At 48.4% G+C, this 26708-nt stretch overlaps 11 protein-coding genes across 11 annotated transcripts; 6 read left to right on the top strand and 5 right to left on the bottom strand.

The window, feature by feature from the left end:
* Positions 1 to 209: 209 nt before the first annotated feature.
* On the bottom strand, positions 210 to 1443 carry F5Y00DRAFT_259842 (Aldo/keto reductase; the record flags this gene model as incomplete). The annotated part of the gene is made up of 4 exons (XM_048010948.1): positions 210 to 977; positions 1041 to 1120; positions 1192 to 1266; positions 1326 to 1443. 4 exons carry the CDS (start codon positions 1441 to 1443, stop codon positions 210 to 212), a joined length of 1041 nt encoding a protein of 346 aa, XP_047867235.1.
* A 1372-nt stretch (positions 1444 to 2815) lies between these two features.
* On the top strand, positions 2816 to 5281 carry F5Y00DRAFT_230891 (MFS general substrate transporter). Its single transcript, XM_048006955.1, has 9 exons — positions 2816 to 3320; positions 3381 to 3461; positions 3517 to 3668; positions 3744 to 4271; positions 4348 to 4516; positions 4569 to 4647; positions 4702 to 4766; positions 4831 to 4958; positions 5014 to 5281. Exons 1-9 carry the CDS (start codon positions 2870 to 2872, stop codon positions 5083 to 5085), a joined length of 1725 nt encoding a protein of 574 aa, XP_047867236.1. The 5' UTR covers positions 2816 to 2869; the 3' UTR covers positions 5086 to 5281.
* A 6-nt stretch (positions 5282 to 5287) lies between these two features.
* Positions 5288 to 7264, bottom strand: F5Y00DRAFT_267949 (FAD binding domain-containing protein). Its single transcript, XM_048012162.1, has one exon. It carries the CDS (start codon positions 6993 to 6995, stop codon positions 5472 to 5474), a length of 1524 nt encoding a protein of 507 aa, XP_047867237.1. The 5' UTR covers positions 6996 to 7264; the 3' UTR covers positions 5288 to 5471.
* Positions 7265 to 8487: 1223 nt separating this feature from the next.
* Positions 8488 to 10188, top strand: F5Y00DRAFT_267953 (putative O-methyltransferase; the record flags this gene model as incomplete). The annotated part of the gene is made up of 5 exons (XM_048012163.1): positions 8488 to 8878; positions 8962 to 9088; positions 9153 to 9523; positions 9599 to 9806; positions 9858 to 10188. Exons 1-5 carry the CDS (start codon positions 8497 to 8499, stop codon positions 10186 to 10188), a joined length of 1419 nt encoding a protein of 472 aa, XP_047867238.1. The 5' UTR covers positions 8488 to 8496.
* A 677-nt stretch (positions 10189 to 10865) lies between these two features.
* On the top strand, positions 10866 to 12078 carry F5Y00DRAFT_230898 (Hydroxyisourate hydrolase). The gene has a single exon (XM_048006956.1). It carries the CDS (start codon positions 11344 to 11346, stop codon positions 11734 to 11736), a length of 393 nt encoding a protein of 130 aa, XP_047867239.1. The 5' UTR covers positions 10866 to 11343; the 3' UTR covers positions 11737 to 12078.
* On the bottom strand, positions 12079 to 13972 carry F5Y00DRAFT_230900 (beta-lactamase family protein). The gene is made up of 3 exons (XM_048006957.1): positions 13259 to 13972; positions 12900 to 13191; positions 12079 to 12801 (listed from the first exon to the last, which is right to left on the bottom strand). Exons 1-3 carry the CDS (start codon positions 13796 to 13798, stop codon positions 12371 to 12373), a joined length of 1263 nt encoding a protein of 420 aa, XP_047867240.1. The 5' UTR covers positions 13799 to 13972; the 3' UTR covers positions 12079 to 12370.
* A 259-nt stretch (positions 13973 to 14231) lies between these two features.
* F5Y00DRAFT_19483 (uncharacterized protein) lies at positions 14232 to 18033 on the bottom strand. The gene is made up of 2 exons (XM_048005235.1): positions 15373 to 18033; positions 14232 to 15322 (listed from the first exon to the last, which is right to left on the bottom strand). The coding sequence occupies exons 1-2, from the start codon at positions 17770 to 17772 to the stop codon at positions 14432 to 14434; spliced, it is 3291 nt and encodes a 1096-aa protein (XP_047867241.1). The 5' UTR covers positions 17773 to 18033; the 3' UTR covers positions 14232 to 14431.
* Positions 18034 to 18546: 513 nt separating this feature from the next.
* Positions 18547 to 19847, top strand: F5Y00DRAFT_19494 (chaperonin 10-like protein). The gene is made up of 3 exons (XM_048005237.1): positions 18547 to 18810; positions 19404 to 19731; positions 19791 to 19847. Exons 1-2 carry the CDS (start codon positions 18691 to 18693, stop codon positions 19701 to 19703), a joined length of 420 nt encoding a protein of 139 aa, XP_047867242.1. The 5' UTR covers positions 18547 to 18690; the 3' UTR covers positions 19704 to 19731; positions 19791 to 19847.
* On the top strand, positions 19402 to 21232 carry F5Y00DRAFT_230911 (uncharacterized protein). The gene is made up of 2 exons (XM_048006958.1): positions 19402 to 20428; positions 20491 to 21232. The coding sequence occupies exons 1-2, from the start codon at positions 19933 to 19935 to the stop codon at positions 20706 to 20708; spliced, it is 714 nt and encodes a 237-aa protein (XP_047867243.1). The 5' UTR covers positions 19402 to 19932; the 3' UTR covers positions 20709 to 21232.
* A 2662-nt stretch (positions 21233 to 23894) lies between these two features.
* Positions 23895 to 24925, top strand: F5Y00DRAFT_19543 (uncharacterized protein). Its single transcript, XM_048005248.1, has one exon. It carries the CDS (start codon positions 24191 to 24193, stop codon positions 24728 to 24730), a length of 540 nt encoding a protein of 179 aa, XP_047867244.1. The 5' UTR covers positions 23895 to 24190; the 3' UTR covers positions 24731 to 24925.
* Positions 24926 to 25059: 134 nt separating this feature from the next.
* F5Y00DRAFT_230918 (putative DNA repair protein NTG1) lies at positions 25060 to 26609 on the bottom strand. Its single transcript, XM_048006959.1, has one exon. The coding sequence runs from the start codon at positions 26416 to 26418 to the stop codon at positions 25120 to 25122; it is 1299 nt and encodes a 432-aa protein (XP_047867245.1). The 5' UTR covers positions 26419 to 26609; the 3' UTR covers positions 25060 to 25119.
* Between the last annotated feature and the right edge of the window lie 99 nt (positions 26610 to 26708).

Consider the following 26708-nt stretch of genomic DNA (forward strand, 5'->3'; position numbering starts at 1 on the left):
TCTACATTTACTCTTAATGAATATTAATGTTTATCTACCTGGTCGAGTCATCGAGGAGGACTTTTCGATATCCGTGATGAGCTACCGGTAGCTGGTGAGCCCAGGGATAGTCTTTGCATTCCATAAAGGTCGGCATCTATATCTATTGCTTTTTTAGACTAACTACCTCTAACATCTTGCCAATAGCTAGTAGCATTACAAGTTCCCGCCTAAAACCTTTCAATGATGGCAGGCGGTTTGTTCTCGAGAATTTCATCGATCTTGGCCATAATCTCTGGGGTCAGCTTGTCGACAACTTCAACGGCCTGCACGTTCTCGTACACCTGCTCGGCACTACTCGCGCCGGTGATGGCGGAGCTCACGTTGGGATTTTTGAGCACCCATGCCAAGGCTAGCTGGCTTTGCTTAACGCCGAGTTGGTTCGCGATGGGCTCTAGCTTCTTCACCTGCTCGATAATACCCTCCCATTTCTCCTTGCCTGTCCGCTTCCAGAACCCGGCAATAAACTCGATCGACTCTTGGGCGTATCTTGAATCAGGGGGGATTCCGTTCTTGTACTTGCCAGAGAGGATGCCCGTCTTCAGCGGCGAAAATACCGTCAGCCCAAGCCCAACTTCCCGGTACAGATGAGCATATTCTTTCTCCACCTTCTCGCGATCCAGCATGTTGTATAGCGGCTGTTCCATAACGGGACCGATGAGGCCTAATTTGTCGGCGTAGCGCCACGCCTGGGCGATCTCGTCGGCGCTCCATTCCGAGGTGCCCCAGTAGAACGCTTTTCCGGTGTTGATCAAGTGGTTGAAGGCACGCACCGTCTCCTCCATCGGCGTGAGTCTATCCGGGCGATGCGCGTAGATTAGGTCTACGTACTCGAGCCCTAGGCGAGATAACGAGGCGTCCATGCCCTCGATGATATGCTTCCGGCTAAGCCCCTTGTTATTGACGGGGTTGTCACCAAACGCGCCGCCCCAATATATCTTTGTAGCGATGTTAGCACAGTAGGTAGCTAGTCCTAGGGAGTCGGCGTGTTACTTCAGTACCTTGGTCGATATCACGAGGTCGTTGCGTTTCCAGCCGAACTTCTTGATTGCCTCGCCCATCACCTCCTCTGACTTGCCCCCTATTTTACTACATCAGCCCGCGGATCTGAATCCGACCATCGATTCTTTTTATGAGGAGTTGCTCCCTTACCCGCGTAGCCCTCGGCACAATCGAAAAAGTTAATGCCGCTGTCATAAGCAGCCTTCATGCAGGTGAAAGTATTTTCTACGGCTTCAGTTAGCACCGTGCCATTCTACACATGCGTCTCTGAACGGTAGGTATACCGTTATCGACGTGTCCGCCGTAGGTGAGCCAGCCGCCTAGAGAGATGGCCGAGACCTGGAGACCGGATCGGCCTAGGAACCGATAGGTCATCTTGGGAAGGTTAGGAGGGGCCGACATTTTGGTTAGGTGTCTCGGCAGCAGTTGGGATTTGGAAAAGTGAAGGATAAGCGAGAGAAGACTAGGTACTACTGGACGAGGTTTACTTTCTTTGCCGCCTCTTACATGGGATGTGATTTTCTAGTATAGATCTAGGTATACGAAGATCTTATATACCAAATATCTAGCTAATAAAGTTACATATTGGAGACTCGAGAGCTACCCCCCACTACGACCTTGGAGTATTTGTATTCCCCGCTCTGCTGTAGATGTATTACTAAGCTATAGTTCATGTTACACGTCCTATTCGATATAATTGATATCGTAGTTTAAAAGATAACGAAATCTCCTAAATGCGAACTTCCTCGGAGACTTTACGATAATAGTACAAACAACTTCAGTTTTATATATTCCCAAAGTGATAAGAGTACCTAGTTACTTATAGTCTTCTTTTGGTATTTAGACAATAGGAGCCTATACACGTATAAGTGATGGCTACCTGCCCAGTTAACTTCAACATCCATTCCATAGTATCCTGTTTAACTTCATCATGTAGATCGTGTCGGTAGACTCCACATGCAGTCGGCCCTACAGTCCGCACGATCTCTATGATAGATAGCTTACAGCCGGAGTGAAAACTTGATACGTATCTTGCCACGGAATTAGTTCACGCAAAGGGAAGTCTGGCCAAGCCAACTAATTCGCAGGTATCGACTTGACTCAGTTAACAGTTCCTCAAGTCAGTTCCAGCTTAAGTAAGCCATGATCACTACTAGCTTTCCAGTTAATTACATATGTGTAAGTGGCGCTTCAATAACCACAGCCTGCTAGTACTAATTTACCTTATGTATTATAATCCATAATACATGAACGAAGTATCTAAAGAGACTTGGGGGGTTGCCGAATTCCGTCAGAATTGATACTTGCATAGATGCGGCGAACACCATCGGGGACACTTCTATTGGCTAATTTTGACTTGATCTACTCACAAACCCGATTCCAAGGAGCTGGATATGCCAGGAGCACGGAGATATTACTACGCTGAGTCCTTGACGGCTGGTAGGGTGAACAGTGGTTGGTAGTTCGTGTCGTACATAGCGTAATTATCATTGTATTGGCAAGTCTTGGCCACATTCGTGATTAAAACCTATATATGGCGTGCTCACCTTTTCCAAATCTACCCGAGAAACTTTCCTCATATGCCTCCAAAAATTCCTGTACTGCGTTGCAGTTTTCAACCGAGCCCAGACAATACGACGGCCAGTAATTCCTAAAGGAGGAAGATGGCGAATGGCGAGATCACGCCAAGGTCTCGTCCACGCGCCAGCTTCAAGCACCAGAAGCACTATAAGGATGGCCGTTATCCGTGGCGTACTGCCAAATTTACCAATCTCGAGAATCAGTTCAGACGTGAAAATATTGGACGTTGTCCAGCTATTCAGATATCATGGCAGATTCAAAGGACACAGTCGTGATCCGGCCCGAGTCGCTATCGGGTTCCGAGAAAAAGCATGGCGAAGATCCGGCCGCCATAAAAGAACGGATTCTTATGCACCAAGAATTGCAGAAGACAGAGCCTCCGGTACTCCCTATCATGACTCTATTCCGTAGGAAGCAGCCGCAGCACAACTTGGACGAGATTGCGACGCAGCCTTCCGTTTTCGACGACCCGGAGAAAGCGAAGCACTTCCAGCCAACTGAAAAGTACGAGAACTTACACCGGTTCGACCCGAGCGCGAGATGGACGTGGGCTGAGGAGTTGCCACTCATTAACAAGCTTGACTGGAAGATCACGTTGTGGGCGTGCATCGCATTTTTTGCCTTGGACCTCGATCGTGGAAACTTGTCACAAGCAAATACGGACAATTTCTTAGAGGACCTAAACTTGTCTACGAACGGTAAGTACTACGTCTATTATTCCGCGTGAGAGCCAAGTTTTAATAACCGAGTGTATATAGACTATAACTTGGGAAATGTTATTTTCAAATTAGCATTCTTGTGCGCCGAACTTCCATCACAGTTGGTGAGCAAGAAAGTAGGTAAGTACAAGTTTATACTCGCCCAGATTAAAGCCCTTATTAATATGGTGTATAGGTCCTGATCGATGGATACCGACAATTATGGTGTTATGGTCTATTGTGGCAGCTTCTCAATTTTGGCTGAACAGCAGGGAAACCTTTCTTGCGTGTCGTGTCCTACTTGGGTTGCTACAAGGTGGCTTCATTCCGGACATTGTCTTATACTTGGTAAGTTGGTTCTTCTTATGTCTTAGATACATCATACAAATTGTCGTAACAGGATCTAACACGGTTCGGCCTCAGTCCTATTTCTTTAAGGCAAGCGAATTGCCTTTTCGCCTGGCCCTATTTTGGACAACCCTAAAGGTAGTCGATATCATTGCGCCCATCCTGGCTTTTGGTCTCCTTCGACTCCGTGGCCTCCACGGATATGAAGGATGGAGGTGGTTATTCTTGATTGAAGGCCTCTTCACCCTCTCCATCGGAGTGTGGTCTTGGTTTATGATGGCACCATCGCCTACACAGACTAAAACATGGTATCGACCGAAAGGCTGGTTCAGTGAACGTGAAGAGGTCATAATGGTCAATCGTATATTGAGGGATGACCCTTCTAAAGGAGACATGCATAACCGTCAAGCGGTTGACTTGAAAGGATTATGGAAATCGCTATGCGATTATGACCTTTGGCCAATTTACATTGCCGGACTTGTGTTCGGAATTCCAGTCGGCCCCCCGGATCAATATCTAACTCTAACGCTCCGAGATCTTGGTTTCGATACGTTCAACTCCAATCTGCTTTCGATTCCTAGTCAAGTTCTAGGAATTGTCACGGTAAGTTAACCCCCGCATATCATCTACCTCTTCGAAAGAATCTCAATAGCCTAACGGAGCCTAATTATCTATATAGATGCTTACCTTAACGTACCTCTCCGAGATGTGGGATGAGAGGTCGCTCATGGGCATGCTCGCGCAGATTTGGATTCTGCCTAACATCATCGCCCTGGCTGTGATACCGAGTAATACATCTGAGTGGGCAAGATATGCTATAGTAATAATTCTACTCTCATACCCATATTGTAGGTATAATCCTAATTACTACTTATTTATACTCGCTAATAAATAATATAGCTCATGCTATACAGGTTGGTTGGTGTAGCCGGAATTCTAATACCGTCAGAACACGCACAGTCTCTGCCGCGGCCTACAAGTGAGTGCTAATTATATCATGGTTACCAGAAACTCAAGCTAATCACTACGGCAGTATGTTTGTGCAGGTCTCTGGTATTGCATATTCAAACATCTACCGTGCCGATGACAAACCTGAATGTGTGTAACTCCCCCCCTTTTTAATATTCTGACCCCAGGTCCCGACTGACGCGAATATTGACAGATCGCCGCGGAAACATGCAGCTCGTGGCAGTTTGCGCAGCAAATATAGTCATATATATACTTATAAAGGCCTATTATATCTACCGTAACAAGCAAAGAGATAGGGATTGGAACGCAATGACCCGCGAGGTAAGAATTGCGTACGCGAGGGTGTAATACGGCGAAGAAACTAACGCAATCATAGGAGCAAATGCATTATCTCGAAACTACTACAGACCAAGGAAGCAAAAGAAAGGATTTCAGGTTCGCCCATTGATCCAGGCTACTTAGGTATGAAAGCGATATTTCCGCGAATTCGGTATCCAAGACAAGATATATACCATGGAAGTGATGAATGGATTATGTTAAGAGTCTCTATGTTAAAGACAACGTGTTACCGGAAAGGGACGGGATTCCTGCTCAAGCTCTATCACGCCCGAAAAATAAATGTAACTAGGTAGCTCACGCAATGCTGAAGGTTAATTGATAGATCTTAGTTATATTGCCTACGGCTCTAGAGACTTGGATAAGTTATTGGTTTACATGCTTCCCTAGGTACCTGACTACCTGACTACCTAGGTACCTAGGTATAATGAAGAAAATCAGAGCTTATTACCAATACTACATGAAATCTCTCCATGACTCCCCCCTTTACGAACCAAATCAGAACCAACGCATTAAAGCAGCCTTAGCCCCTTCAATATCGAGACTCCCCTCGGCCACCCAAGCAACAATACCATCGGGTCGAACCAACAAAGCACTTAGGCCAAGCTGGTCCCTAGCACCGACACCACCAACATAATCAACTCGAGCTTTATACCCCTCAGCCAGCTTCTCGAGAGCCGCACCATCGCTAAAGTCGACGAGAAGGCCCCGCGCTCCCTCTAACTTAGGACCTAGCCTCGACCCATCGCTAAACTCGAAATCCGGAGCGCTGGCACCGACTAGAGGGTGCGCATCGCCGAGATCATGCCGCTGAGACAAGCCCCAGATCCGCCCGAGGAACAAGTTATGCCCGTCGTCCGTATCGACCAAATCGCTCATGAGCTGGCGAAGCGCAGCGCCGTGCGGGCCGGGCTTCAGCACCGTCACCTGCGTGCGCGTCCACTCCAGCACCCAGGCCGCGAACGGACGTCGCTCCTGCTCGTACGTATCGAGGAGGCTGAGATCCACCACCGGTCCATACCGGGTCCTCGAATCCCGGACCGTCGCAGCTAGCTTCCAGCCGAGGTTGACGGCGTCCCCCAGGCCCAGATTCAGGCCCTGCCCGCCCAGCGGCGAGTGGATGTGCGCGGCATCGCCGGCTAGGAGGACGCGGCCGTTGCGGTATCTCGCCGCCTGCTTGCATCGGTCGGTAAAGGAGGAGGCGTGGTGGAGCTTTGTGATCTTGACGTCTGTGCCGGTTACGCGGCCGAGGACGTCCTGGATGTGCGCCGCCGTGACGTTTTGCGTGCGGTCGAAGAAGCCGCCGTCGAAGTCTAGCAGGTGGAAGTTCCCCGCCCTCATCATAACGTACATGCCGTCTTCGGTCGGGTGGAAGCCTATCTTCAACTTGTCGGGCTGGTCTATGTCGGCTTGAACAGCGTACCCGGTAAATGTCGGTTCTGTCCCGACGAACTCGAAGCCCGCGGCCTTTCGTACCGTGCTTCGCCCCCCGTCGCATCCAACGAGCCATTTCGCGTGGAATTCCTCATCTCCTACTTCTACCGTGACGGCATCCTCGTCTTGAGAGACTCCCGTGACGTTCTTCCCTCTAAGTATAGTGGCCCCTAGGCTCTCGGCCCGCGGCGCTAGCACAGCCTCGATCCCGGCTATCGACACCGGGTTGAGACTGATATCGAGTGACGGTCCTGGGATGCGGTATTTGAACCGCTTTAGGTCGAGTCTATTGGCGTTTAGCCATATGCCAGCAAACTGGCCAGCGAATTGGAATCCGGGCTTCTCCTGGAAGTTAAGCGGTCGCTTGATCGGAGGTGTGACTTTGTCCAGCAGTCCGCGTCGGTAGAAAGCGTCCATAGAAGCTGTGTTCAACGCTCGCATGCCCGATAGTCCAACCTTGGAGGGAGAGTTGGGCTCGGGTTCGCGCTCTAGCACTAGGACAGACACATCTGCCATCGCTAGCTCACAGGCTAGAAAGAGCCCGACTGGCCCTCCGCCCGCAATGATAACGTCGTAGAGATTGCTCATGTTGGGATATTTCTCTGTTTGAGGAAAATTGGATAGGATGTAAGTAAATAAGTGTTCTCTGATGGACTTAGATTTAATAACTCACGACATGACCGGCGTTTACTTCATCGTATGCTTTGGCCCTTGGGCCACCTCTCAGGGGCAAGGAGGGCAGCCCAGTTCCATATAGCAGAGACTAGGCTATGGAACACCGGAGAGCATCATAAGTTTTCGCCGTTGTAGTCACTATTCCTCCGGACAACGAATAAGAAGAATCGTCTGATGTCCGCCATCTCTCCTTACGATAGGTAACATCTCGATTGCTCCACGACTTCAGTTTATAATATCGGCGCCGAATGGCGTTATGCGGTTCCGAAGGCTAGCCGGGGCCGAGCGGGACCGAAGAGAGATAATTATCTCCGATTGGCTCATTGAATTAATTACAGTATAGTTACAGCTTACTCCTTTTCCTATTTCTACACCTATCCGCTTTATAAATTCATATTTAATATCGAAATTCTTGAATAGATTTCAGAAACAGATAGTGTTTATTTCGAAGAGTATTACTTTGGAATCATTTGACTCCTTTATGTTCCGACTTATGATACCATACGCTTGAGTCCCACACCGGTTGTTTGTTCTTAGCTTCTTTCTCTGGGTATATAGGAAGATATGCGAGAATATATTAATTTCAAGTTCCTTTCTCAGTGATGTCTAAAATGGCATCGCTCAAATCACGATATCATCACACTATCCCACGCTTCACCATAAAAGGGTTCGCCTTCGGAGTCTTTCGAAAATTTCGATATATCATTCCGTAGCATGTTACTGTAGTAGAGGTACCTCTAACAAATAGCATGACTTAATTATATACGATAAGACCATGCTAGCAATGTACCTCCTAGTTTTGGGTAATTACTTTTCAACGTGGTACACTTCTGGAACTGTAACATATATCATAGTCTACAACAACAGCCTATTATATAAGTGAGCAGGTTGAAGTTCATTCCTACTACTTACTACGGTAATTAGACGACAATATAAAGGAGCTTACCACGTAGTACTATGCGATTCTGTAGACTTATCCTCGGCATGGTCGAGATCTGATAAAAGTATTACACTCGCATTCGTAAGCACGAAACCATCTAATAGGCAAAAGTGTCCCCTCACGTACCTCGTTATACTATCTCTCGCCGACAGGGTTTCCCCACGTCCCATTGTCCTGAGGGGAGAAGGACAGCCCATTTAAAGCGGACACTACGACATAACCATCCAATATGCTCTCGCCTTGACCTCAATTAGGATGCCGGGGTATAAATTGATGCATGTTATGAATGCAGTCATATCAGATCTCCACCGGCAATTCAGAGGGTATCACCAAGCATTTTGGAGTAGCTGGTAGTTAAGTGGATTATGGCCACGCTTATGCCGCGATACATAAGGATATGCCATTTCATGGTGAGGTAAAGCCAAGAGCGAAGCCCCTGGCAAGAAAGAATCGATATATTTATTTCCCTTCACAATGTCTTACGACGATGTATCATCACGGGCTACGGCTCTCCGACAAGTAGCGAAGCTCATCCAAGACTCATCAGAAACGCTAATCGCCGAATGGGAGAATCCCGCACCGGACGCTATACCGGCTTCTGAAACTACCTTCGCGATACCTGGGCGTAAGGCTTACGACGCGCAACGAACTGTCATTGCAGCATTAGGATCAATCGAAGAGCTCGTAGCCGAGCCTCATCTGCGCTTAGTAGACTTTGCCGAATTGTATTTCGAGGTTCGAGCACTTCACATAGCGGTTGAACATAATATCGCAATCCTATTAGACAAGGGCGGTCCGGATGGGATATCTGTTGAGGACCTAGCCAAGTCAACTGGGCTCGAGAAGAACAAGCTCGGTAAGCTTCTACTTAGATACATGTCTCTCCCGCTTTGGTGTGCGCCCTTGCAATAAGTTCCACTAACGGGAAACGGGACTAAGCTCGCATACTACGAGTTCTAGCCACGCAGCATATCTTTCGAGAGGTTGCGCCGGGCAAGTTCGCAAATAATAGGATCTCGCAGGCCTTAGCCAACGATGAAAAGCTTCTAGGGCAAGTCAAATCTAGGTGAGCGAATCTTGACAGTCAGAGGACCAACATATTCCGACACAAAGCTGATGATGGCATTCAGTTCCTTGGGATTTGCAGCTGCTTCAGCACTTCCAGAAGCACTCAAGGACCCTATCCGAGGACCGAGTTATGATCCGGAACTCGCAGCCTGGCCATTGGCTGTGGGCACAGAACTTCCATTCTTCACGTGGATGAACGAGAAAGTCCCCCGTTCGCGAGCGGCGCTGGAGAAAGCAAGTCCTGGCGCCGCAAGAGGCCCGTATCAAAAAGTAGAAGTATCACCCGATGAGGAGTTGGTCCCGAAGGACGACGCGCAAACCTACAACTTGTACTTGGCTGGCAATAGTAAGAGCTTAGGCAGTGCAACCTTATACGACTTCCCCTGGAAGGAATTGGGGAACGGTTTAGTCGTTGACGTTGGAGGCGGTGTCGGTAAGTTGCCCCTGAAGGTTGATGGACTACGTAAAGTCTCTTCGCACATAGAGTCGGCTAACACGGCATATCTAGGTAGTTTTGATCTTCAGCTAGCCCGCGTGTATCCAGAACTGCGTTTCGTCGTACAAGACCTGCCGACCGCGGTTGAGCAAGGTTCCTCAATATGGCAAAAGGAGCTCCCCGAAGCTCTAGAGTCGGGACGGGTACAGTTCGTGGCGCATGACTTTTTCAAGCCAAATCCCGTTAAGGAAGCCAACATATACTGGATGCGCCATGTCCTGTAAGACAAGCTGTAGACTCGACGTTAAAGATAGGACTGACGTAGAAACAGACATGACTGGAATGATGAGGCTTGCGTCGAGATTCTTCTGAATACGGCCAAGTCCATGGGTCCAGACTCGCGGCTACTTGTTGCCGATATTACTTTGACTGAAACAATAGGAGACCCGTATATCAAGCCAGCCCCTAAGCCCCTATTAGCCAATTACGGTATCCACGTTCATCACGGGTTCGCCTTGGACATGGCCATGATGTCTTTGATGAACGGTAAAGAGCGGACACCTTCTGAATTTCGAGAACTGTTCGAGAAAGCAGGACTGAAAATGGTTAAAATGTGGGAGTGCCGAAGCAGCTTGGGGATAATGGAATGCCGCTTGGTGTAAGTTGGTTCAAGTCGATATGTAGGAGGTGTAGCAGGTAACAACGTCTAAAGAATATTAGAACGTTATACTCTCTACACCGCTTAATCTTAATCTACCTAATGTCTCGATGAATTGCACTGCCTTCCTTAGGGCCACATTCCACAACGTTACTGGAGTATAGTGTAGGTATGCAGATGCGAATGAGGAGAATAGGAGAATGCCGTCATGTCTTACTTACATATGGTTTCTGCAGAAGCGTTACACTACTTAAATGTCTCGCTGGGCTATAATTAGATGTCAAATCAAATCGACAGGTGATATTTTCTACCTGTCAAGCAAGTGTCGTCCCACTGATAGGTAATTTTGTTTAGGGATCATTTAGAGGCTGTGATGTCGCACTTGAGGCTTCAGCCCTTTATTTGTTTCTTTCAAGCTGCAGCTAGTCATGTGGGCTTGTCCTTGTATGTAAGTTGTAACATACATACCAACCACAGCTGTGGAAAGATGAAATAGGGGGGGAAATCTATAATGTATGCAAACTGTATTTAATACTGTATTAGGTACGTTTTGCTTCTAAATAAAGAAACATTACCAATCTGTTAGGTACCCAGGTACGTATCTCACCCCACGGTGGTTATTACTAGCGGGGTACAATACAATACACCTGGAACACCTGAGCAATCAGGCCTAAAAACAAAGCTGCATTAGGTACCTACATAGGAATTAGCGTTACAACCTCCCCTCGCAACCTTCTACCTACATACAACCTCTACATACAACCCTGCCCTTGCCTTACCTCAGGTGTCCAATTACCTCGAGTTTAATCTCCCCTATTCGCATACCTCACATACCACATTCTCACATCCTCAGACGCCATTCACCATTCCGGGTATTATAGGCACACATTCTCTATTAGTTGCCTACTTACTTTGCTCGGTTCGGAGGAGAGAGGCCGCATATCATCACAGCCCCGCCGAACCGCTCCGCCTCGTTTGTCCTACCCCCTATCTACTAGACTCACCGTCTAATAGTCTAATAGGACCTCCTGGATTTCGTGGCTCTCGAGTACAAGTAAATAAGGACATCTCACCTGCGGTCAACTCGGAAGCAAACATCAGAACCATCTCAGTCTAAACACCTCCAATATAAGTCCAAGTCATCACCACCCGGGCCCCAATGGCAAACGACAAAGACATCATCACCTGCCATATTCTGGACACCTCCGTAGGCAAGCCAGCCAAGGGGGTCCGCGTCAAGCTGGAAGGCGGACATGCTCCTCTAAAGACTTTCGAATCCCAGACTGATGACGACGGCCGCATCAAGGCCTGGCTACCATATTCCAGCATCCACTCGTCAGGAGATGTACCTACTTACACTCTGGACGACGTGTTGAGCGAGGTGGAAACTAAGTCTACCTGGACTCTACGCTTCGACACAGGGAGCTACTTCGGCGAGGGAAACACTTTCTTTCCCGAAGTTCTGGTCTCGGTCACCGTCGAAAAAGGCCAGCATTACCACGTGCCACTGTTGCTGTCTCCTTATAGCTATACGACCTACAGAGGCAGTTAAGGCGAATGTTAAAGGGGGGCTAAAGGGGGAAGACCGAACCCACTGGAGACGCTATGGAGAAAGAGCCTATGGTTTGGAGAAACCCCAATATAGACTACGACGGTAATCCGGCTACAATCGGTTTCTATCTTAGCTACAGATATTAAGTATCTTTGGCATATCATCATCTACAACAGTTTAGGCCTGACGCGCTTTCCCAAGCACGTATGGGGTGGAATGCTGGCCAGAGAACCCTCGCATAAAGGGGAAACCTTCGTTAGGACTTCAGTTCAGACTTACAGCACAATAAAAACTAAGCCACGTTTCTTATTATCGAGTTTTCACTATGATTATTCTTGGACCTAACGTAAATTAATAAATTCCTAACCTAGCCAATTTGATACCTACTTACACTAGTGTGTGCCCCCGGATCCATACATTATAATCCGGGGACTATCCGCTAAGTTCAAACTTGAAAGTGCTCTCTATTTAGTAGGTATAGAAAAGCACCCACGTCAGCCAAGCTGGTTGATTTGGTCAACCCCCCAGTCCAAACCACTCAGTCCATTTGACCAGTGAAAGCTGTCCTCGTCACCTATAATGACACGGCGTTGTGTTTAGACTTCCTAAGCTAGTAGTCTCAAGACTACCCAACCTATGCCTTAGCCAGCTTCAAATGCTTATTCACAGCCGCCTCGAGCTGGAACCACAACCCCAGGACCGCCGGGTCATGAGCCGGCAGGATCTGCGTGCACACTATCCCAGCGACGTCGTGCCCGCGATCCGCCCACCAGTACAGATTCGTTATCCCGGCCCAGTTCCCCGTCTTGCCCGACCTGCCCGTCGCCGGGCTCGCGCCGCTCAGCATAAACGTCAAGCCCCAGCCCTGCGGCGCGTTTCCGGGCACGGGATACAAGTCCGCGGCCGGGTGCGTCAGGTCCGGCTTCGCCGCTGCGATGCCCTGCCGTCCGAAGTTGGGGAACTCGGGGATCTGGTTCGTGAACATTTGCTCTACGGTTGATTTCTCGAGGATCTTGGCGCCGGTCTTGGGGCAGGTCCCGTCGTTGAGGAGGACTGCTAGGACGCCTGCGTGGGGCGGGTTAGTTTAATTCCCCGTTTAACTACGCATTATACGTAGCAGGTAGTTTTCGAAGATTAGGTTGGAGGGAGGGTGGTGGGCTTACGAGTGTATTCCTGGGGCTTGGCGAAGAGACCGGCTCCGCCGCTGTTGAACGTGTCGGCGATCTCTTGGGGGGTCGAGACGATCAGGGGTCGCCGGAGTAGGTGGTCCCGAGGAATGAGCTTGCCGTCGTGCAGCCTTTGGTGCATATGTGCCAGGTTGTCTTTCATAGACTGCGTCGGTATCATGTTGATGTTTTCCAAGCCGAGTGGCTGGCAGATGTTCTTTTGAATGTACTCATTCAGCGTCAACCCAGTCTTCCTCTGTAGGACGATTCCAGCCCAATCGATGCCAATCTATTAAGGTCAGTTTTCGTTCTGTTAACTATTGGAACTGGTTACTTAGTTTGGTCTTTATACTTACTCCGTATTCCCATTTCTCGCCTGGTTGAAACCGCAGAGGGATTTTCAGGATATCCTTAATATCGCCAGAGAACTCATCAATGCCAACAGGAAGACTCCAATCCCTCAACGTCTCGTTGAAGAATGAGTAAGTAAACCCCGAGGTATGAGTTAACAGCATTTTTAGGGTAATCCCTCTTTTCTTGTCTTCGAAAGTTCCATCATCTTTGAGAACTTTGATATCTTTCAGCTCTGGACATAGCTCCTCGACTTGAGCCGCGTCGTCTAGTTTCAGCTCGCCCTTTTCGACAAGTTGCATACAGGCAAGCCCTGTGATTACCTTGGTGCAGCTAGCTAGGTAGAATACGTTGTCTAGCGTCATGGCTTCATTTGATATAATGCCTCGCTTGCCAGCCGCGTGGGCAAATAGTTCGTTCCCGTTTCGGTCCACGACGACGGCGACTGTCCCGGGAACGGTAGACGCAGTTGACTCGCCGCCGCTGATAACAGTCTGCTCTACGATAGAGCGGAGTTCACTAATTGCTTCCTCCGAGAAACCCATTGCTTCTTTTTAATATATTAATCCTATAGTTTATAGAGGTTTAGTGTATTAGCTATCCAATCTCTTCTTTGCTTTAACTAGAGCTTGAAATATATTGGTTCTAACTGAGCTCGATATGAGAAATATGAAGAGAGTAATATATATGCATATATATGTAGATGTTAAAACACCAAACAGTAACGCCGAATAGCCAAGGGCCGAAGTCGAGCCATTGCAATGTATAGTAATGGCACCTTGTTAGTCCCCCTCTATAATACAAGTGTGGAGTGTCGTGCATAGACGAAGCGTCGAGTCTAATAGTCTGCGTACGCAAGTTTCTACTCTGGGAAGTGAGGGGACCAAGGTTACATTCGAACTATCATGGGTATATCGGACTTGGCACCCGAGGTGCCTCAAAGTTGGTGCAATAAGTTCTCAATAATCTTATGACAACCCATTATTCATATTCATATTTTCTGCTAACAAGGCAGATTAACTTTTTCATTGGCCATTTCTTCGGGGACGGTGCTACCCTATTCGTTAATCACCATGTTCTCCCAACGCCGCCGAGCACCAACCAACATGCCTTGCCAATTATGAGCCAATTATGACGATTCCTATTGCGACCAAATCATCCTACGAACCATTCAGCCATTACAAGATGACACTATCCGCCTGTTCTAACCACAGGTTTGCTAGGTCTCTTGTTAAACCCAGTCTGATCTGTTTAAGTACATCTCCAGAGCTGCTAGCCGAGTACACCCCTGTTCTCCAATCCCATGCCCGCTTGATAGGGCCCTTAATGACACCGCTTTTCATTACAGACTGGTGGAGCTGGGATGCTATCATCGAACTGCCAGTCATCATAAAACTGCCACCCAAGGAAGAAGTAGACTGCTTGAGAAGATCTGCCGGCGTAGACCCTTTTCCGTGTCCCGATGTGAGGACTAGTTTAAAAAACTCATCGGAAGCATCGTAGACCCGGGACCCAACGGTTTGAATATCTTCGATCGCCTTAAGAAGTGTATCGATTTGATCGAGAGTAATCACAGGTGGTGATTGGCCTACGAAGATGGATGCTTCTCCGAGCAGTGCTAGCAAGAAATCTTCGCTGACAACCGCGTCGCGCGAGTCATCGTACAAACCTCCTCGAATATTGTCATCAGCGCTAGCAATGACAGCTACCAGTGCAGCGGCGGCTTGTTGGCGACGTATTAAGGATTTGGGGTTTGTTTTATTATCTCCATCACGAAGCTCGTAGAATTTCCTGAGTGTAGCGTACCCGCTTAGCATCTTACCAAGAAGTTCTGCTGCTTCGAGATCCTGCTTCGCAAATTTCTCTAATGTTGTTGTGCGCTCCTTTAGCAGCTGTTTTAGAGTGCTGTCCAATTCACTCTCCGGCGGATACGTTGTAGATTCCACCAGTGAAATAGACATTAGCGTATTCAGGACATCGCGAACTTTACCAGGCCGATGAGCCAAGGAGTAATACCATAGAGCTTCTCCATAGCGGAAGGTATCATTTGCTAATATATCTCCGAAAGTCTAGCATGTGTTAGTATAGTGTTATCGTTGGCGTGTTGGCGTGTACATACCTCAGCCGTGTCTTCCGCAAAGTTAATCATTCCAAGTTCGTTCAGCAGCCGCCATATCTTGTCAACAGTCTCACGAGAAAACTCGTCGATGGTACTAAGAACACTCTGGAGCAATTCCTGTACTAGCTGCTCAGACCGCTCGGGAGAGTCCAATCGGCCCACAACCTGGACTCCCATTTCCCATCCATCCCGTGAGACCTTTCCATGCAGACCAGTGCCCGCTATATACTTGCGATCTTTCAGTCCGCGAGCATAGTGGACTAGAGTAGTATCTTTGATCCCATCTTTCTCGTCGGGCCCCGTGCTCTGATTCATTCCTAAAACCTCCAATTCTTCCATGTCAAAATCTTGCATGTTAATAAGATTTTGTGGCTCTTGAGGAGGGAGCCATCGGCCCAACGAGGCAATTTCGGCTACCGTCGACGCGATTGGGAGTGACCATAATCTCAAGAACCCAATAACCGCTTCGACGTTGCTCTCAAACGCAGAGGCAACTGCCACTTCAACAGGGTCAGCGGGATCGAAGTGGAAATCAGCCTCCGTAGCAGTCTGAAGGGAAAGAGCAAGACGATCAAGGAAATCGTCACCCGCCTCAGATTGGCTAGGTAATTGAAGTGACCTTGAATGAGACAGGCCAAGATTCCGCTTGTTGTGGCTGTTATCCCACCAACCGAATAAGCCGATCGTGGCCTCGCACCAGTCTTCTGCGGCCGCAAGGATAGCGTCCGGTTCTCCGATGAGAATCGCATAAAGGGACTGAAGATTTTCATAGATATCCCAAGGGATCCTGCTTTCTGCCCTTCGAGCAAGCCCCGAGAGTGATTGTCGTCCGTCCACAGAATCGGCAAAGTCGGATTCGCCAAATCGACTCGAGGAAAGAGCCCGTTCTTTGCCTTCGGTGAACCCAATGAGTGCTTCTTTAGCTGCTTTAGCTTTTAGACGGAACAAAGTCCAGTCACTACTATGAATATCCCAACTATCGTTGCTCATCGCAGGGCATATTTCCATGACCAAACATAGATCTTCAACAACACGTTTAATATTCAATAAAACCTGGCCACCATAGACTGGTTCGCCGCGAGGGGATTTCTTAGGAGATTCCCAGCCAGCCTTTCTGAGAAGTTGTATTACCCCAGCTATGTCACCACGCACGAGAGCATTAAAAACGACTTGCCAGAAAAGCCCATGGGCCGCGGGTGAAGGGCGATGCTGCAGGACGTTATTTACTTGATCCGGGTCGAGATTGTGTTCTGCGCGTTGCCAGTCAAAAAGAACGGCGGGCAAGGCTATATTTTTAATATCTCCAAAATCGTCTCTCCTTGCTGGTGTATGATGAATCTGAAGTACCAGTACAGCTAGGTAGAAGGCTTTCTCGAAATTCGGGGCGTAGGGACTCGGTCCTACCCTGGCCGCGTGTTCATCGTCGATTTTGGGGAGTTCTTCCACGTGGGGGGCCCATATCTCATTAACCAGTCTAACGGAGGCTTGAGCCAGGGTATCGTCCAGTCTCTCCTCGTCGTCTTCAGGACCGACACCCTCATCATAGAGACGATTGACGAGCTCTTCGGTTTGTATAATGACGTTGTCCGGCTCGGACACATCTGCAAATGGAGATTGGCTGTAGAGATCCTTCGCAAGGGCCGCATACTTTAACTCCCGCTTTCGGGCGTTAATAGAGCGCATGGAAGAAGCGCGGAAGATGTCTTCGGCTTCCTTGCTGATACGTTCGTCCGCAGCGGCTGTTGTGAGCATCATCATGTCCGCATCACCATCAGATAGTAGATCGCCATACGGCCCAGTGCCAGCTATTTCCCTCAGCAGGTCCTCTTCTACATCATATTCATCTTCACCTTCACCTTCCTCCATAACGTCCGCTTCCGAACCCTCATCATCGTCTAGAGGATCCGTATTGTCAGGCTCGGTATCTTCGCCTTCAGTCGAATCGTCAAGTAGCATGCCGTAAGTCCTGCCTCCTATGTTTCCTCGCTTCTTTTCTCCTTCATCATCTTCATCCTCCTCCACTCTCTCCCCGCGATATTCTCTGCTCAAGCCAGACGGCTGTCTTGAAGTAGAGCCCTGAATTGATCTTCCTAGGGGCGCATTGCTACGTTTTCTAGAGTGCGATTTGGATTGGGAAGGATTTGGCTTTCCGAAATTTGGGGCCTTGATCCTACTCGATGTGCTTGAGGCGCCTGACATGGCTCCAATGGAACTCTGTAAGAATGAGGGAGACGGCTCGCCGGCAGGGGTAAAGGATGCGGTAGATGAAGGTGGAGGAGGGCCGATGGGAGTCGTTGATGGATGGTCTGCGGAGAAGCCAAAGCCAGACGAAGCTTTTCGCGAGCCCCTTTCTGGCGTAGAGGGCGAAGAGTTTGTTAAGCCTGCAAATCGGAAGGCCATATTGATAGATGTGAAGCTCGACAGCTACTTGGAAATGACTTCAGGATAACACCATAAACAGAGATTAAGTCTAGCGAAGATACCCCATAAGGCTATCAGCGCTATTGGGTCGTAAATTGAATCGAAAATACCTAGCGTTGGCGTGTTTGGTGTTGCTGCTCGGAGCTATAAAAGCTGGTATGAAAGAAGGTGAGCCAAACAAAAATTTACGTCGCGACGCTGAAGCTTCAAGGACGCGGTACATACCTACACTTACTTAGCGCATACAAACTTCACAAGCAGGAGCTTGTCCCTGCCAGCCTGCCTACTGTTACCTACATAAGCACAGACCATACTATATGTACCTTGTACCTATCTCTTAAGAATTGATTATTACAGTGCGTAACCCATCTTTTTACCGTACAATCGGTAGGTAACCTGGTAACTCACGTAGGTACAGAGTCCTCCGGGTTCTCGTCTGAGATATTGATATAAATGGCACTTCTCCATGCCATTCATTCCTATCTTCATCTGCGCTGCATTCTATCAGCCTTGTTGATATTGAATTTTACAGCATCCAAGTTACTCCAAACTAATAAAAAGGACCAGAAAGGTGTACTATTACGCGCATCCATACCTTTCAATATCTGACTTATCATATACAATACAATAACCAACCGTACACCGGACATTACAGCAATGCATCGCACACCTTTGATGCATTTCGATGAGAGAAGACGCGCTACATGCCAGACCGATTGACTCATTTATCTTCGCCAGGATAAGGTGCCAGGACAAGCTAACGTCTTTCTACAAGGCTATGATGTACACACATGCCGAGTTTTGTCCATAATTCCTCCGTTTCCCGTTTTCTTAACATGCCGGTTGACGATATCGCATAATCTCTCCGCAGATTGAGTTGGAGCATATCGGAAATAGATGTGTCGGGAATGCAGGTGTGCAGCGTCAGGAATCGGTATTAATGCGATACTAATAGGCTCATACTACCTAATGGTATTAGCAGCCGTGATGATCGCAGAAGTGACATCAAGATGCAAGGTAAAACAGCCTAACCTAAAGTTTTTTTTATCTTTTCCTTTCCCTTTATCTCATCTCATATGCCTCTAGGTAGGTTAAGCGTGTATTGTACTACCCGCTCGCCGGGGCCTAGTCTCACTCTCTCCTCACTGCCGTGCCGGCTCTGGCTCCCCCACCTGAAGAATAACCAGTGGTGGGGTCAAAGAGACTTCGAGCAGGAAAACTCCGCATCAAACAAGCAACCCAAGAAGTAGCTGAGCAATCTATTATAAAAGTTGATAGCTCAAGGACTTTTCTTTTTCTCACAGATTTTCTTACAGTTTCTTCAAAACTGAACTGAAAGATTCAATTATAACAATTCTTTGTTTTTACTAAATCTACCTAAACATCACTATGGCTGATACCGTCGGAAAGGTTCGTATTCTAACTCCCCTATATCCCTTCCAAGTTCTTATGAGCGCGTCCCCTTTACCCCGCGCATACGCGTAGTATATCCTACCTATACGTCCAGAATATACCAAACTGCTATACACATGCTGTATAGCATGCTTTACTGTCTACACGATCCATTGTTAGTAGAGGTCTAAAGCTGATTACTTCCTTCTACACGATAGACCATCAAGTGTAAGGCCGCTGTCGCCTGGGAAGCTGGCAAACCCCTCAGCATCGAGGAGATCGAAGTTGCGCCGCCCAAAGCCCACGAAGTCCGAATTCAGATCGTCTATACGGGAGTTTGTCATACAGGTATATCTTGCCAAGTCTTAATCCCGAATCAAGTCCGAATGTCCCGTTTAACAGTGGAGCAGATGCCTACACGTTATCCGGCAAGGACCCAGAAGGCGCATTCCCTATCGTCTTGGGACATGAGGGAGCCGGTATTGTGGAATCTGTCGGCGAGGGTGTCACCAACGTAAAGCCGGGCGACCACGTTGTCGCACTCTAGTAGGCTCAACCCTACCCTCCTTACGTTCGCTATCTCTTGGGCTAATATCGATCAAAAGCACTCCCGAATGTAAGGAATGTAAGTTCTGCAAGTCTGGCAAGACGAATCTTTGCGGCAAGATTCGGGCAACCCAGGGTAGAGGTGTCCTTCCGGATGGCACCTCACGCTTCACCTGCAAGGGACAACCACTTCTCCACTTCATGGGAACGTCGACTTTCTCTCAGTACACCGTCGTAGCCGACATCTCCGTCGTTGCTGTTCAGCAAGATGCTCCTATGGACCGAACTTGCCTTCTAGGCTGCGGTATCACCACCGGTTACGGTGCTGCGAGAATCACGGCCAACGTTGAGGAGGGTTCCAATATCGCGGTCTTCGGAGCTGGTTGCGTTGGTCTTTCGGTTGTCCAGGGCGCCGTTACACAGAAGGCGGGTAAAATTATCGTCGTGGACGTGAACCCAACCAAGGAAGAATGGGCTAAGAAGTTTGGAGCCACCGACTTTGTTAACCCTACCAAGTTGGATGGACAAACGATTCAAGAAAAACTCATCGAAATGACCGATGGTGGCTGCGACTACACTTTCGACTGTACTGGTAACGTTGGCGTGATGCGAGCAGCATTGGAAGCTTGCCATAAGGGTTGGGGTCAGAGTATTATCATCGGCGTCGCTGCTGCCGGTCAAGAGATTTCAACTCGACGTAAGTTTCAACCCTTTCTTACCCAGAGGAAGGCTTCGCCTAGAAACTAACGCTTTGCACAGCATTCCAGCTAGTCACCGGTCGTGTATGGAAGGGCTGCGCTTTTGGCGGTGTCAAGGGCCGATCCCAACTTCCCGGCCTTGTCAGCGATTATCTAGAAGGTAGGTTAAAGGTGGATGAGTTCATCACTCACCGCGAAGATTTAGACCACATTAACACCGCGTTTGAGACGATGAAGGCGGGCGATTGCATTCGTTGCGTTGTGACCATGAAGGAATAAAAAATGACACTTGAGTCAATATCTTACCTATAGAGCCGACTTGGAATCTTATGAAAATGGGTCTGACGAGTCATGAAAATTAAGTCGCAAAGTGTATCCCTAGCTTTTAGTCCAAGCAGTTTATGAATATTGTCCTTTGATAATGAACAATTTACTCCTTTTTTTTTCGCCCGCGTGATAATGAGGCGTATTTTTTTTTTTTTTTTTTTTAGCGTGTAAAGGTCTCTCGCCAGCTATCTTGAAGTTTTGCTAATACGCAAAAAGTCACCAGCTTCCATGTCAAAAGTTATCGTAAGAGCCTCCTCTCCTAGTAAGCCCGTAGTTCAAGGCGATTGTAGCATTGCCAATTAGCCAACCCGTGGTCTCTTTCATAAAACGGGCACTAACATATAAATGGGATACGAACATGCCATGCGTTTCTTGTCGATATTGGAAGGTCTTACACGAGAATAGTACTGTTCCATATACTCACACACAAATTCGGGAAGAGAATTAAAGAGATGGATACCAAAGAAGCCACCAACTTAGTGAATAGTTATACGTATCTCGGATAGGTTTAGATGTATGTAGGCGGTCTAGATCCTATATAGAGGCTACACTAGAGCGAGCAAAGGAAGCCATCATGAATGGGAGTCCAAGCCAAGTCAGGCATATGATATTCATCGAGAGCCCCTAAAATACCGTAGGTATGCACATGTACATACATAAAAGAGACCCCTGCGCCGTCATCATTCGAGACCCTGCTTGCATCGCAGTGTGGGCTCCAATTCTCCGCAAATATCCACCACATGATCGATGGGTTCCCGCAGAAAGCGCCTAAGCTACAGAGATTATGTATATACTACGGAATACGTATGGGGGAATGAGAGTTGTAGGTAGGTATCTAGGTAGGTACCTAACGTATAAAATACGCGGAAACGAGTTATTCAAATCGCTAGCTCGATATTGTATGTATGTATGTAGGCTTGTCGATGTGTAGGCGTTCTTGGTGGCCAATTGTCTTACACGTTGGCCGGACCGGTTGGGTGATCTGGATCGGCATCATACATATACGGACGTAGTGCACACGAGATATGTAGGAGTCAGTTCAGTCAAGTCAATCAGTCAGTCAGTCGGTCAGCATAATACATACATACCTAGCTTTAGGTAGGTAGATAACCTAGTCATTTCGACGTCTGTGTGGCGCGGAACACTTCATGATGATTACCTTCATATTAGTTTCACCACAGACGATAACGGCAGGCCGTAGCACGGAATCTAGCCTCGCGTGCTCGTATTTTACTAGGTAGCTAGTAACCTGGAGGTTGGTTACGTTCGGAGGCGGTAATCGGTATCCTAGCCTCGAATCCCCGTAATACCACTGACTGACTGACTGACTGATTGTGTGTATGTATGTATGTACGAGTCGATAGAGTTCATTAACCAACGCCAGCGCCAACGTCGTCGCGCTCCACTATGTATGTAGGCGAGTCGTTGGCGACATTTCAACATTTCAACTATTCGGGGGTACGCCTCCCGCGAGCAATCCGTCTGGCTACCTTATATTATTATTAGGTAGGTTTCAGTTGCCAAGTTGATCAAGCAGCATTGCATGTTCCACTCTGACACGACAACAACGACAACGAACAAAGCCGACCCGTGCTGAGTGAGGTATAATAAAATTAAAGTGAAAAAAAAAAAAAAAATCTGTTTAGTAGACGGGCGGACATGTGGCAGTCTGAGAGGCGAGTCTCGAGAAACAAGCCCGGCGAATGGAACCGGTCGCTTCAACTACCTAGTAAGCATTGCGGTGGAAGGGGTGCATACATATTTATCTATTTGCTCGACTGATCACGTATATGAAGGTCTCAGTTAGCCGACGCCGTTCTTTTATCTTCCCTGCCATAGCCCATGTATGTAGTACATATGTAGATGCAGTAGATCCGGAGGCGGCGTTGCTACGCTAGATAGATACCTACATAGTTGCCCGATATCCGGCGGGTTTCTCGGTGGGTTTATCGCCCGTATGGCGTGAGATATACATACATATAGGCATATCTCCTGAACTACATCGTACTAACCCGGCAGTGCTTGTTTCCTTTTTTTTTTTTTTTTTTTTTCTCATATCTATTGTCCTCCTGTGGCTTTTCAGGTCAGGCCAACCTCCAATATTTATTAATATGAATTCAATATCGGTCATGGCCCAACGTGTGTCCACCAGAGTTTCGAACTTATTAGAGGTAAGTAAGTCATCACCACCATCACCGCTTATGTACGTACGAGTTGTCATGGTCTGTCTTTTCTTCCTTTTTTTACGCCGAATTCCCGAATTAAGGTACTCTCTGATGACTTGTCTGTGTAATCCGTAATCAAGATGGGGATGTAATGGGATGTATGTATGCTTTCTCCATCTCCAAATGGACCCCCGGTCCTTGTCGTCTCCTTGTCCTTGTCCGTAGTGTAATTCTCCCCCCCCTGCCCCCGGTATTTCGCTGATACGTGCATCCCTACATACGGCATATCCCACTTAGACTGTTATATTTTATACCTAATCGGCTTGCCTCCCGTTTTCGGAGCCTTGCGCGGAATACCTAGTCGTCATCAGAATTGATACCTGCAGACGACTTGCCCGCTACACTAGTGAACTGGAGTCCCTAGAGTCCCTGGTTCGTTGGCTTATGACCAGGCAAACTGACGATCGCAAATCCAACAAGGAACCGTTCGCCTCATCCTTTTCATCTTTCCACCTCACTAGCTCGTTCCAAACGGTTCCATTCTCGCCGCCACAAGTACATACTGTAAGGAGTCAGTCACTTCATACATACATACATACACTATTCCGTACACTACGAAAGGGTATCTGTTTCTGTTCCCTGTCAGAAGCAACTTTCCCTCCCTTATTGTCATCATCAACTTCGTCTTCGTCTTCGTCTTCCTCTCCTACATTTCCATTTCCATCTACATTCACTTACTTCTATCTCGACCTAATCACTCGGAAAATAACAACAGGCAACTTCCTTTCATAGGTGCCAAGCTTTACGATCTGAGCCCGACTCTGTAAGTGACCCATCACGGCCCGAGGTTCATTCACCTGCAATACACACACACAATACACACATACTACCTACAACACTCATGTACACGTGAACCTATCCAGTTCAGCCTCTATTTATTATTCCTCCTTTTCGCATGGTCAAGGCGTCTTGGTCTTCTCCACCGCGTTTGCCATCATTCGAGTTCTTTTATTTAAAGGGGATCGCCTTTCTGACATTCGACCGTTAGCCCGTTCTCGAGCCATTCTCCCTTGGTTCTCATTCCACCTATTCCCAACTCGGCAGTCCGCTGATCAGTAATACCCAACAACAAAGACGAGGAAATTTTATTCTTTTCGTCTCGTGCCGGTTATAGATAGACAAGCAGTCATCTTCATCACCACCAATATCGTCGACCATAAACAACCAGATCAAACAATCACCATCACCATCATCACCAACAACAACAACATGGCGCCCCAGAAGCCCCGCTGCAACTTCAAGGAATGCAAGTCCGCCGCCCAGCGAATCGTCGGCGACTGCGGTTTCTGCGACGGACACTTCTGCGCGAAGCACCGGTTACTAGAGGATCACAAGTGCAGCGGATTAGAAGACGTAAGCATGAGCCCAACCCCCTCAGAATCCGGCGACAGCGACGACTGGGCCGCAGAATGGTGGCTGGTCGGGCTGGCCGAGTATCTCGAAGATTCCGGTCTTCTCGAGGAGGAATGCGGTGGTTCATGTCCCCGTTCAGGTTCAGGTGTGCTAACTCCAGATGGCAAATGCAGTGCAAGAAAGAATCGCACGAGCGAAACGCGGCTCAGCTCGAGGCCGAGCGGACGCAAGTCATCCGGGGTGTATAAGGACCGGGCCGCCCCTCGATCGTCTCATGTGGCAGCTAGACGACGCCGTCGTTCCCCGCCGGGAGTCCGACCGCGAGCCCGCGACACCGTCTTCGCCTCTACCAAACCCCATCTCCCTATCACGACACCCGTTAGCTGCACGCGATAAGAGGCCGAGGCCGCCTGCGGTTGGGGCTTGGTCAGCATCTATTTTATTACTCTTCTATGAGCATGGCGTCCGGGCATTGGCTTAGGGCAGTTTGTATTTCATTTAGGCCTGCGACGGCGCAGGCGGAACAAGTTGGGCTCCCCCCGAGTTCATTTTCGAGGTTTCCAGAAACGAGTCGGCTTGTATGAATCCACGAGTCTCCTATGAGGGAGCATATTCTCAGTTTTGGACGATATTTGTACATACATGATTAAGCAATTATGAGACTTTCTCCTATTTGGAGTTAAGACCTCCCTGATGAATATTTGATTTCCACCCATTAATTACATTTTCCCCCAACGCTTCGTGATATCCTACATTGTGATCGACCTATACAATAACACCATGTGCTATGTTTTATTTGACTTCCGTTGCCGTTTTGGTATTGTGTTTCTTTGTTTCGGACTGGGCTCCGGGCTACCTTCGGATTGATCTGCGGACATTGATTCCTTCTCTTCATCTTTTACAGTCTCATTTACAACAATGTCTTTCTCAAGTACTTCTTTTTCCTCTTTTAGCTCTTCAATTTTTACCATAGATCCATCATCCTCAAGCTTTTCGGCTTGAATGCTTTCCCGGATCTTCTTCCCTTCAAGGACCTTCTTCCTCTCGGCGGCTTTGCACAGGCCGCGTAGACCCAAGTCGCAGTCGCCGCACCGCCTCCCAACAGGTAGACAAACAGTCTGTCCAAACCCGACGAGTAACCAGTTTATTTCACGCCAGCGATCGCGCGGTAACCAACTCTGTAGCGCAAGTCGCGTTTCCTCGGGGTTCTTAGTTGTATGCCACCCCCACAAGTTTGTAATACGATGTACATGAACGTCGACGCCGATTCCCTCAGTACGATCCCACGCCGCCGACAGGCAGAGATATCCCATCTTAGGGCCGACTCCAGGTAGCGCAACTAGGCCCTCAATCGTGTTTGGGATATCGCCACCCCACTGGTCGCGTAGGATCGGCGCGGCCTGTTTTATATACTTGGTCTTGTTATTGTGGAAACCGACAGCCCAGATCAACTTATTGATTAGATCCGGGTCCGCTGCAAGTACGTTCTCGAGATTAAGGCCCGGAGGAGCACCAGGAGCATGCGGGGGAAGCTCGGTCTGCAGTCGCTTCATGGCGACGGCATTGGTTGTATCCTTAGTCTGCGACGACAGCATAAGCGCGATTAGGGTTTGGAAACGTTGGTCGCGCGGGCTAATTGTAGTATCCGCAAGTCGCTCACAGCCCATCGTATCGACAGCCGCATTGGCCGCTATACCGCCGGGAGACCGCATCGCCTTGACAGCATCGTATATTTCTTCCCAGTCTGAGGGCGCGCTGACTGTTGCCTCTCCGGTATCCGCATCGACGGTCTTCCGAGCTGGCTTTCGTTGACGTCTGCTTGCTGGGGGTGCCGTCACCTTCGTCTCGATTTCTTCTTCCTTCTTGACCATGCGTCGCGGCGAGGTCGACGAGGCTGCGAGGAGAGTAGTGGTCCGCTTCCGCTTCCGGACAGCTGCTGTGTTCGGGACTATATCTTCGATATCCGCAGGGGGAGGAGTCGAATTCTCCTTCTTACTACTAGGGCCGTCGTCGCCATACCTAAAGCGCGCGAGTGAGGATCTCGTAATTCGTCGCGGTGGCGATACTACCGGCCGAGGAGGCATTGAGTTGAAAATATAGGGGAATAATCTTGATGCACTTGATGGATTCCCATGCCGTTAGATGCTAGCCTTGTGCTTTGAGCGAGGACTATACCGCAGCCTTCAATCTATGTGTTAGGTGGGTCTTAGAATGCCGCGTATTGCATTCAACACATTGATGCATCAGGGTGTTGCAGTTCTGGTGTTGTAATTCCTGCAAGCGATTTGGTAGCTCTCCCGGCTCGTAGGCTGGTCCCTGCATTTCAGCTTAGTACTAGTCCGTATCAGGTAAGAGTTAGGTCCACATAAGCTTA

Source organism: Daldinia vernicosa, assembly GCF_022497035.1.
Source record: "Daldinia vernicosa strain CBS 139.73 unplaced genomic scaffold F5Y00scaffold_11, whole genome shotgun sequence".
In the NCBI taxonomy this organism is placed as follows: domain Eukaryota; kingdom Fungi; phylum Ascomycota; class Sordariomycetes; order Xylariales; family Hypoxylaceae; genus Daldinia; species Daldinia vernicosa.

Excerpts from the sequence above, each read along its gene's own strand:
- F5Y00DRAFT_230891 (XM_048006955.1), top strand. The coding sequence starts at position 2,870 with ATGGCAGATTCAAAGGACACAGTCGTGATCCGGCCCGAGTCGCTATCG. Across the intron at positions 3,321-3,380 it reads CCTAAACTTGTCTACGAACG|ACTATAACTTGGGAAATGTT; the intron begins GTAAGTACTACG and ends GAGTGTATATAG. Across the intron at positions 4,959-5,013 it reads GGAACGCAATGACCCGCGAG|GAGCAAATGCATTATCTCGA; the intron begins GTAAGAATTGCG and ends ACGCAATCATAG.
- F5Y00DRAFT_267949 (XM_048012162.1), bottom strand. The coding sequence starts at position 6,995 with ATGAGCAATCTCTACGACGTTATCATTGCGGGCGGAGGGCCAGTCGGG.
- F5Y00DRAFT_230898 (XM_048006956.1), top strand. The coding sequence starts at position 11,344 with ATGGCAAACGACAAAGACATCATCACCTGCCATATTCTGGACACCTCC.
- F5Y00DRAFT_230900 (XM_048006957.1), bottom strand. The coding sequence starts at position 13,798 with ATGGGTTTCTCGGAGGAAGCAATTAGTGAACTCCGCTCTATCGTAGAG. Across the intron at positions 13,192-13,258 it reads GCGAGAAATGGGAATACGGA|ATTGGCATCGATTGGGCTGG; the intron begins GTAAGTATAAAG and ends TGACCTTAATAG. Across the intron at positions 12,802-12,899 it reads CAAGCCCCAGGAATACACTC|GCGTCCTAGCAGTCCTCCTC; the intron begins GTAAGCCCACCA and ends CGCCCCACGCAG.
- F5Y00DRAFT_19483 (XM_048005235.1), bottom strand. The coding sequence starts at position 17,772 with ATGGCCTTCCGATTTGCAGGCTTAACAAACTCTTCGCCCTCTACGCCA. Across the intron at positions 15,323-15,372 it reads TTGCGGAAGACACGGCTGAG|ACTTTCGGAGATATATTAGC; the intron begins GTATGTACACGC and ends AACACATGCTAG.
- F5Y00DRAFT_19494 (XM_048005237.1), top strand. The coding sequence starts at position 18,691 with ATGTGTCGGGAATGCAGGTGTGCAGCGTCAGGAATCGGTATTAATGCG. Across the intron at positions 18,811-19,403 it reads AAGTGACATCAAGATGCAAG|ACCATCAAGTGTAAGGCCGC; the intron begins GTAAAACAGCCT and ends TCTACACGATAG.
- F5Y00DRAFT_230911 (XM_048006958.1), top strand. The coding sequence starts at position 19,933 with ATGGGAACGTCGACTTTCTCTCAGTACACCGTCGTAGCCGACATCTCC. Across the intron at positions 20,429-20,490 it reads TCAAGAGATTTCAACTCGAC|CATTCCAGCTAGTCACCGGT; the intron begins GTAAGTTTCAAC and ends CGCTTTGCACAG.
- F5Y00DRAFT_19543 (XM_048005248.1), top strand. The coding sequence starts at position 24,191 with ATGGCGCCCCAGAAGCCCCGCTGCAACTTCAAGGAATGCAAGTCCGCC.
- F5Y00DRAFT_230918 (XM_048006959.1), bottom strand. The coding sequence starts at position 26,418 with ATGCCTCCTCGGCCGGTAGTATCGCCACCGCGACGAATTACGAGATCC.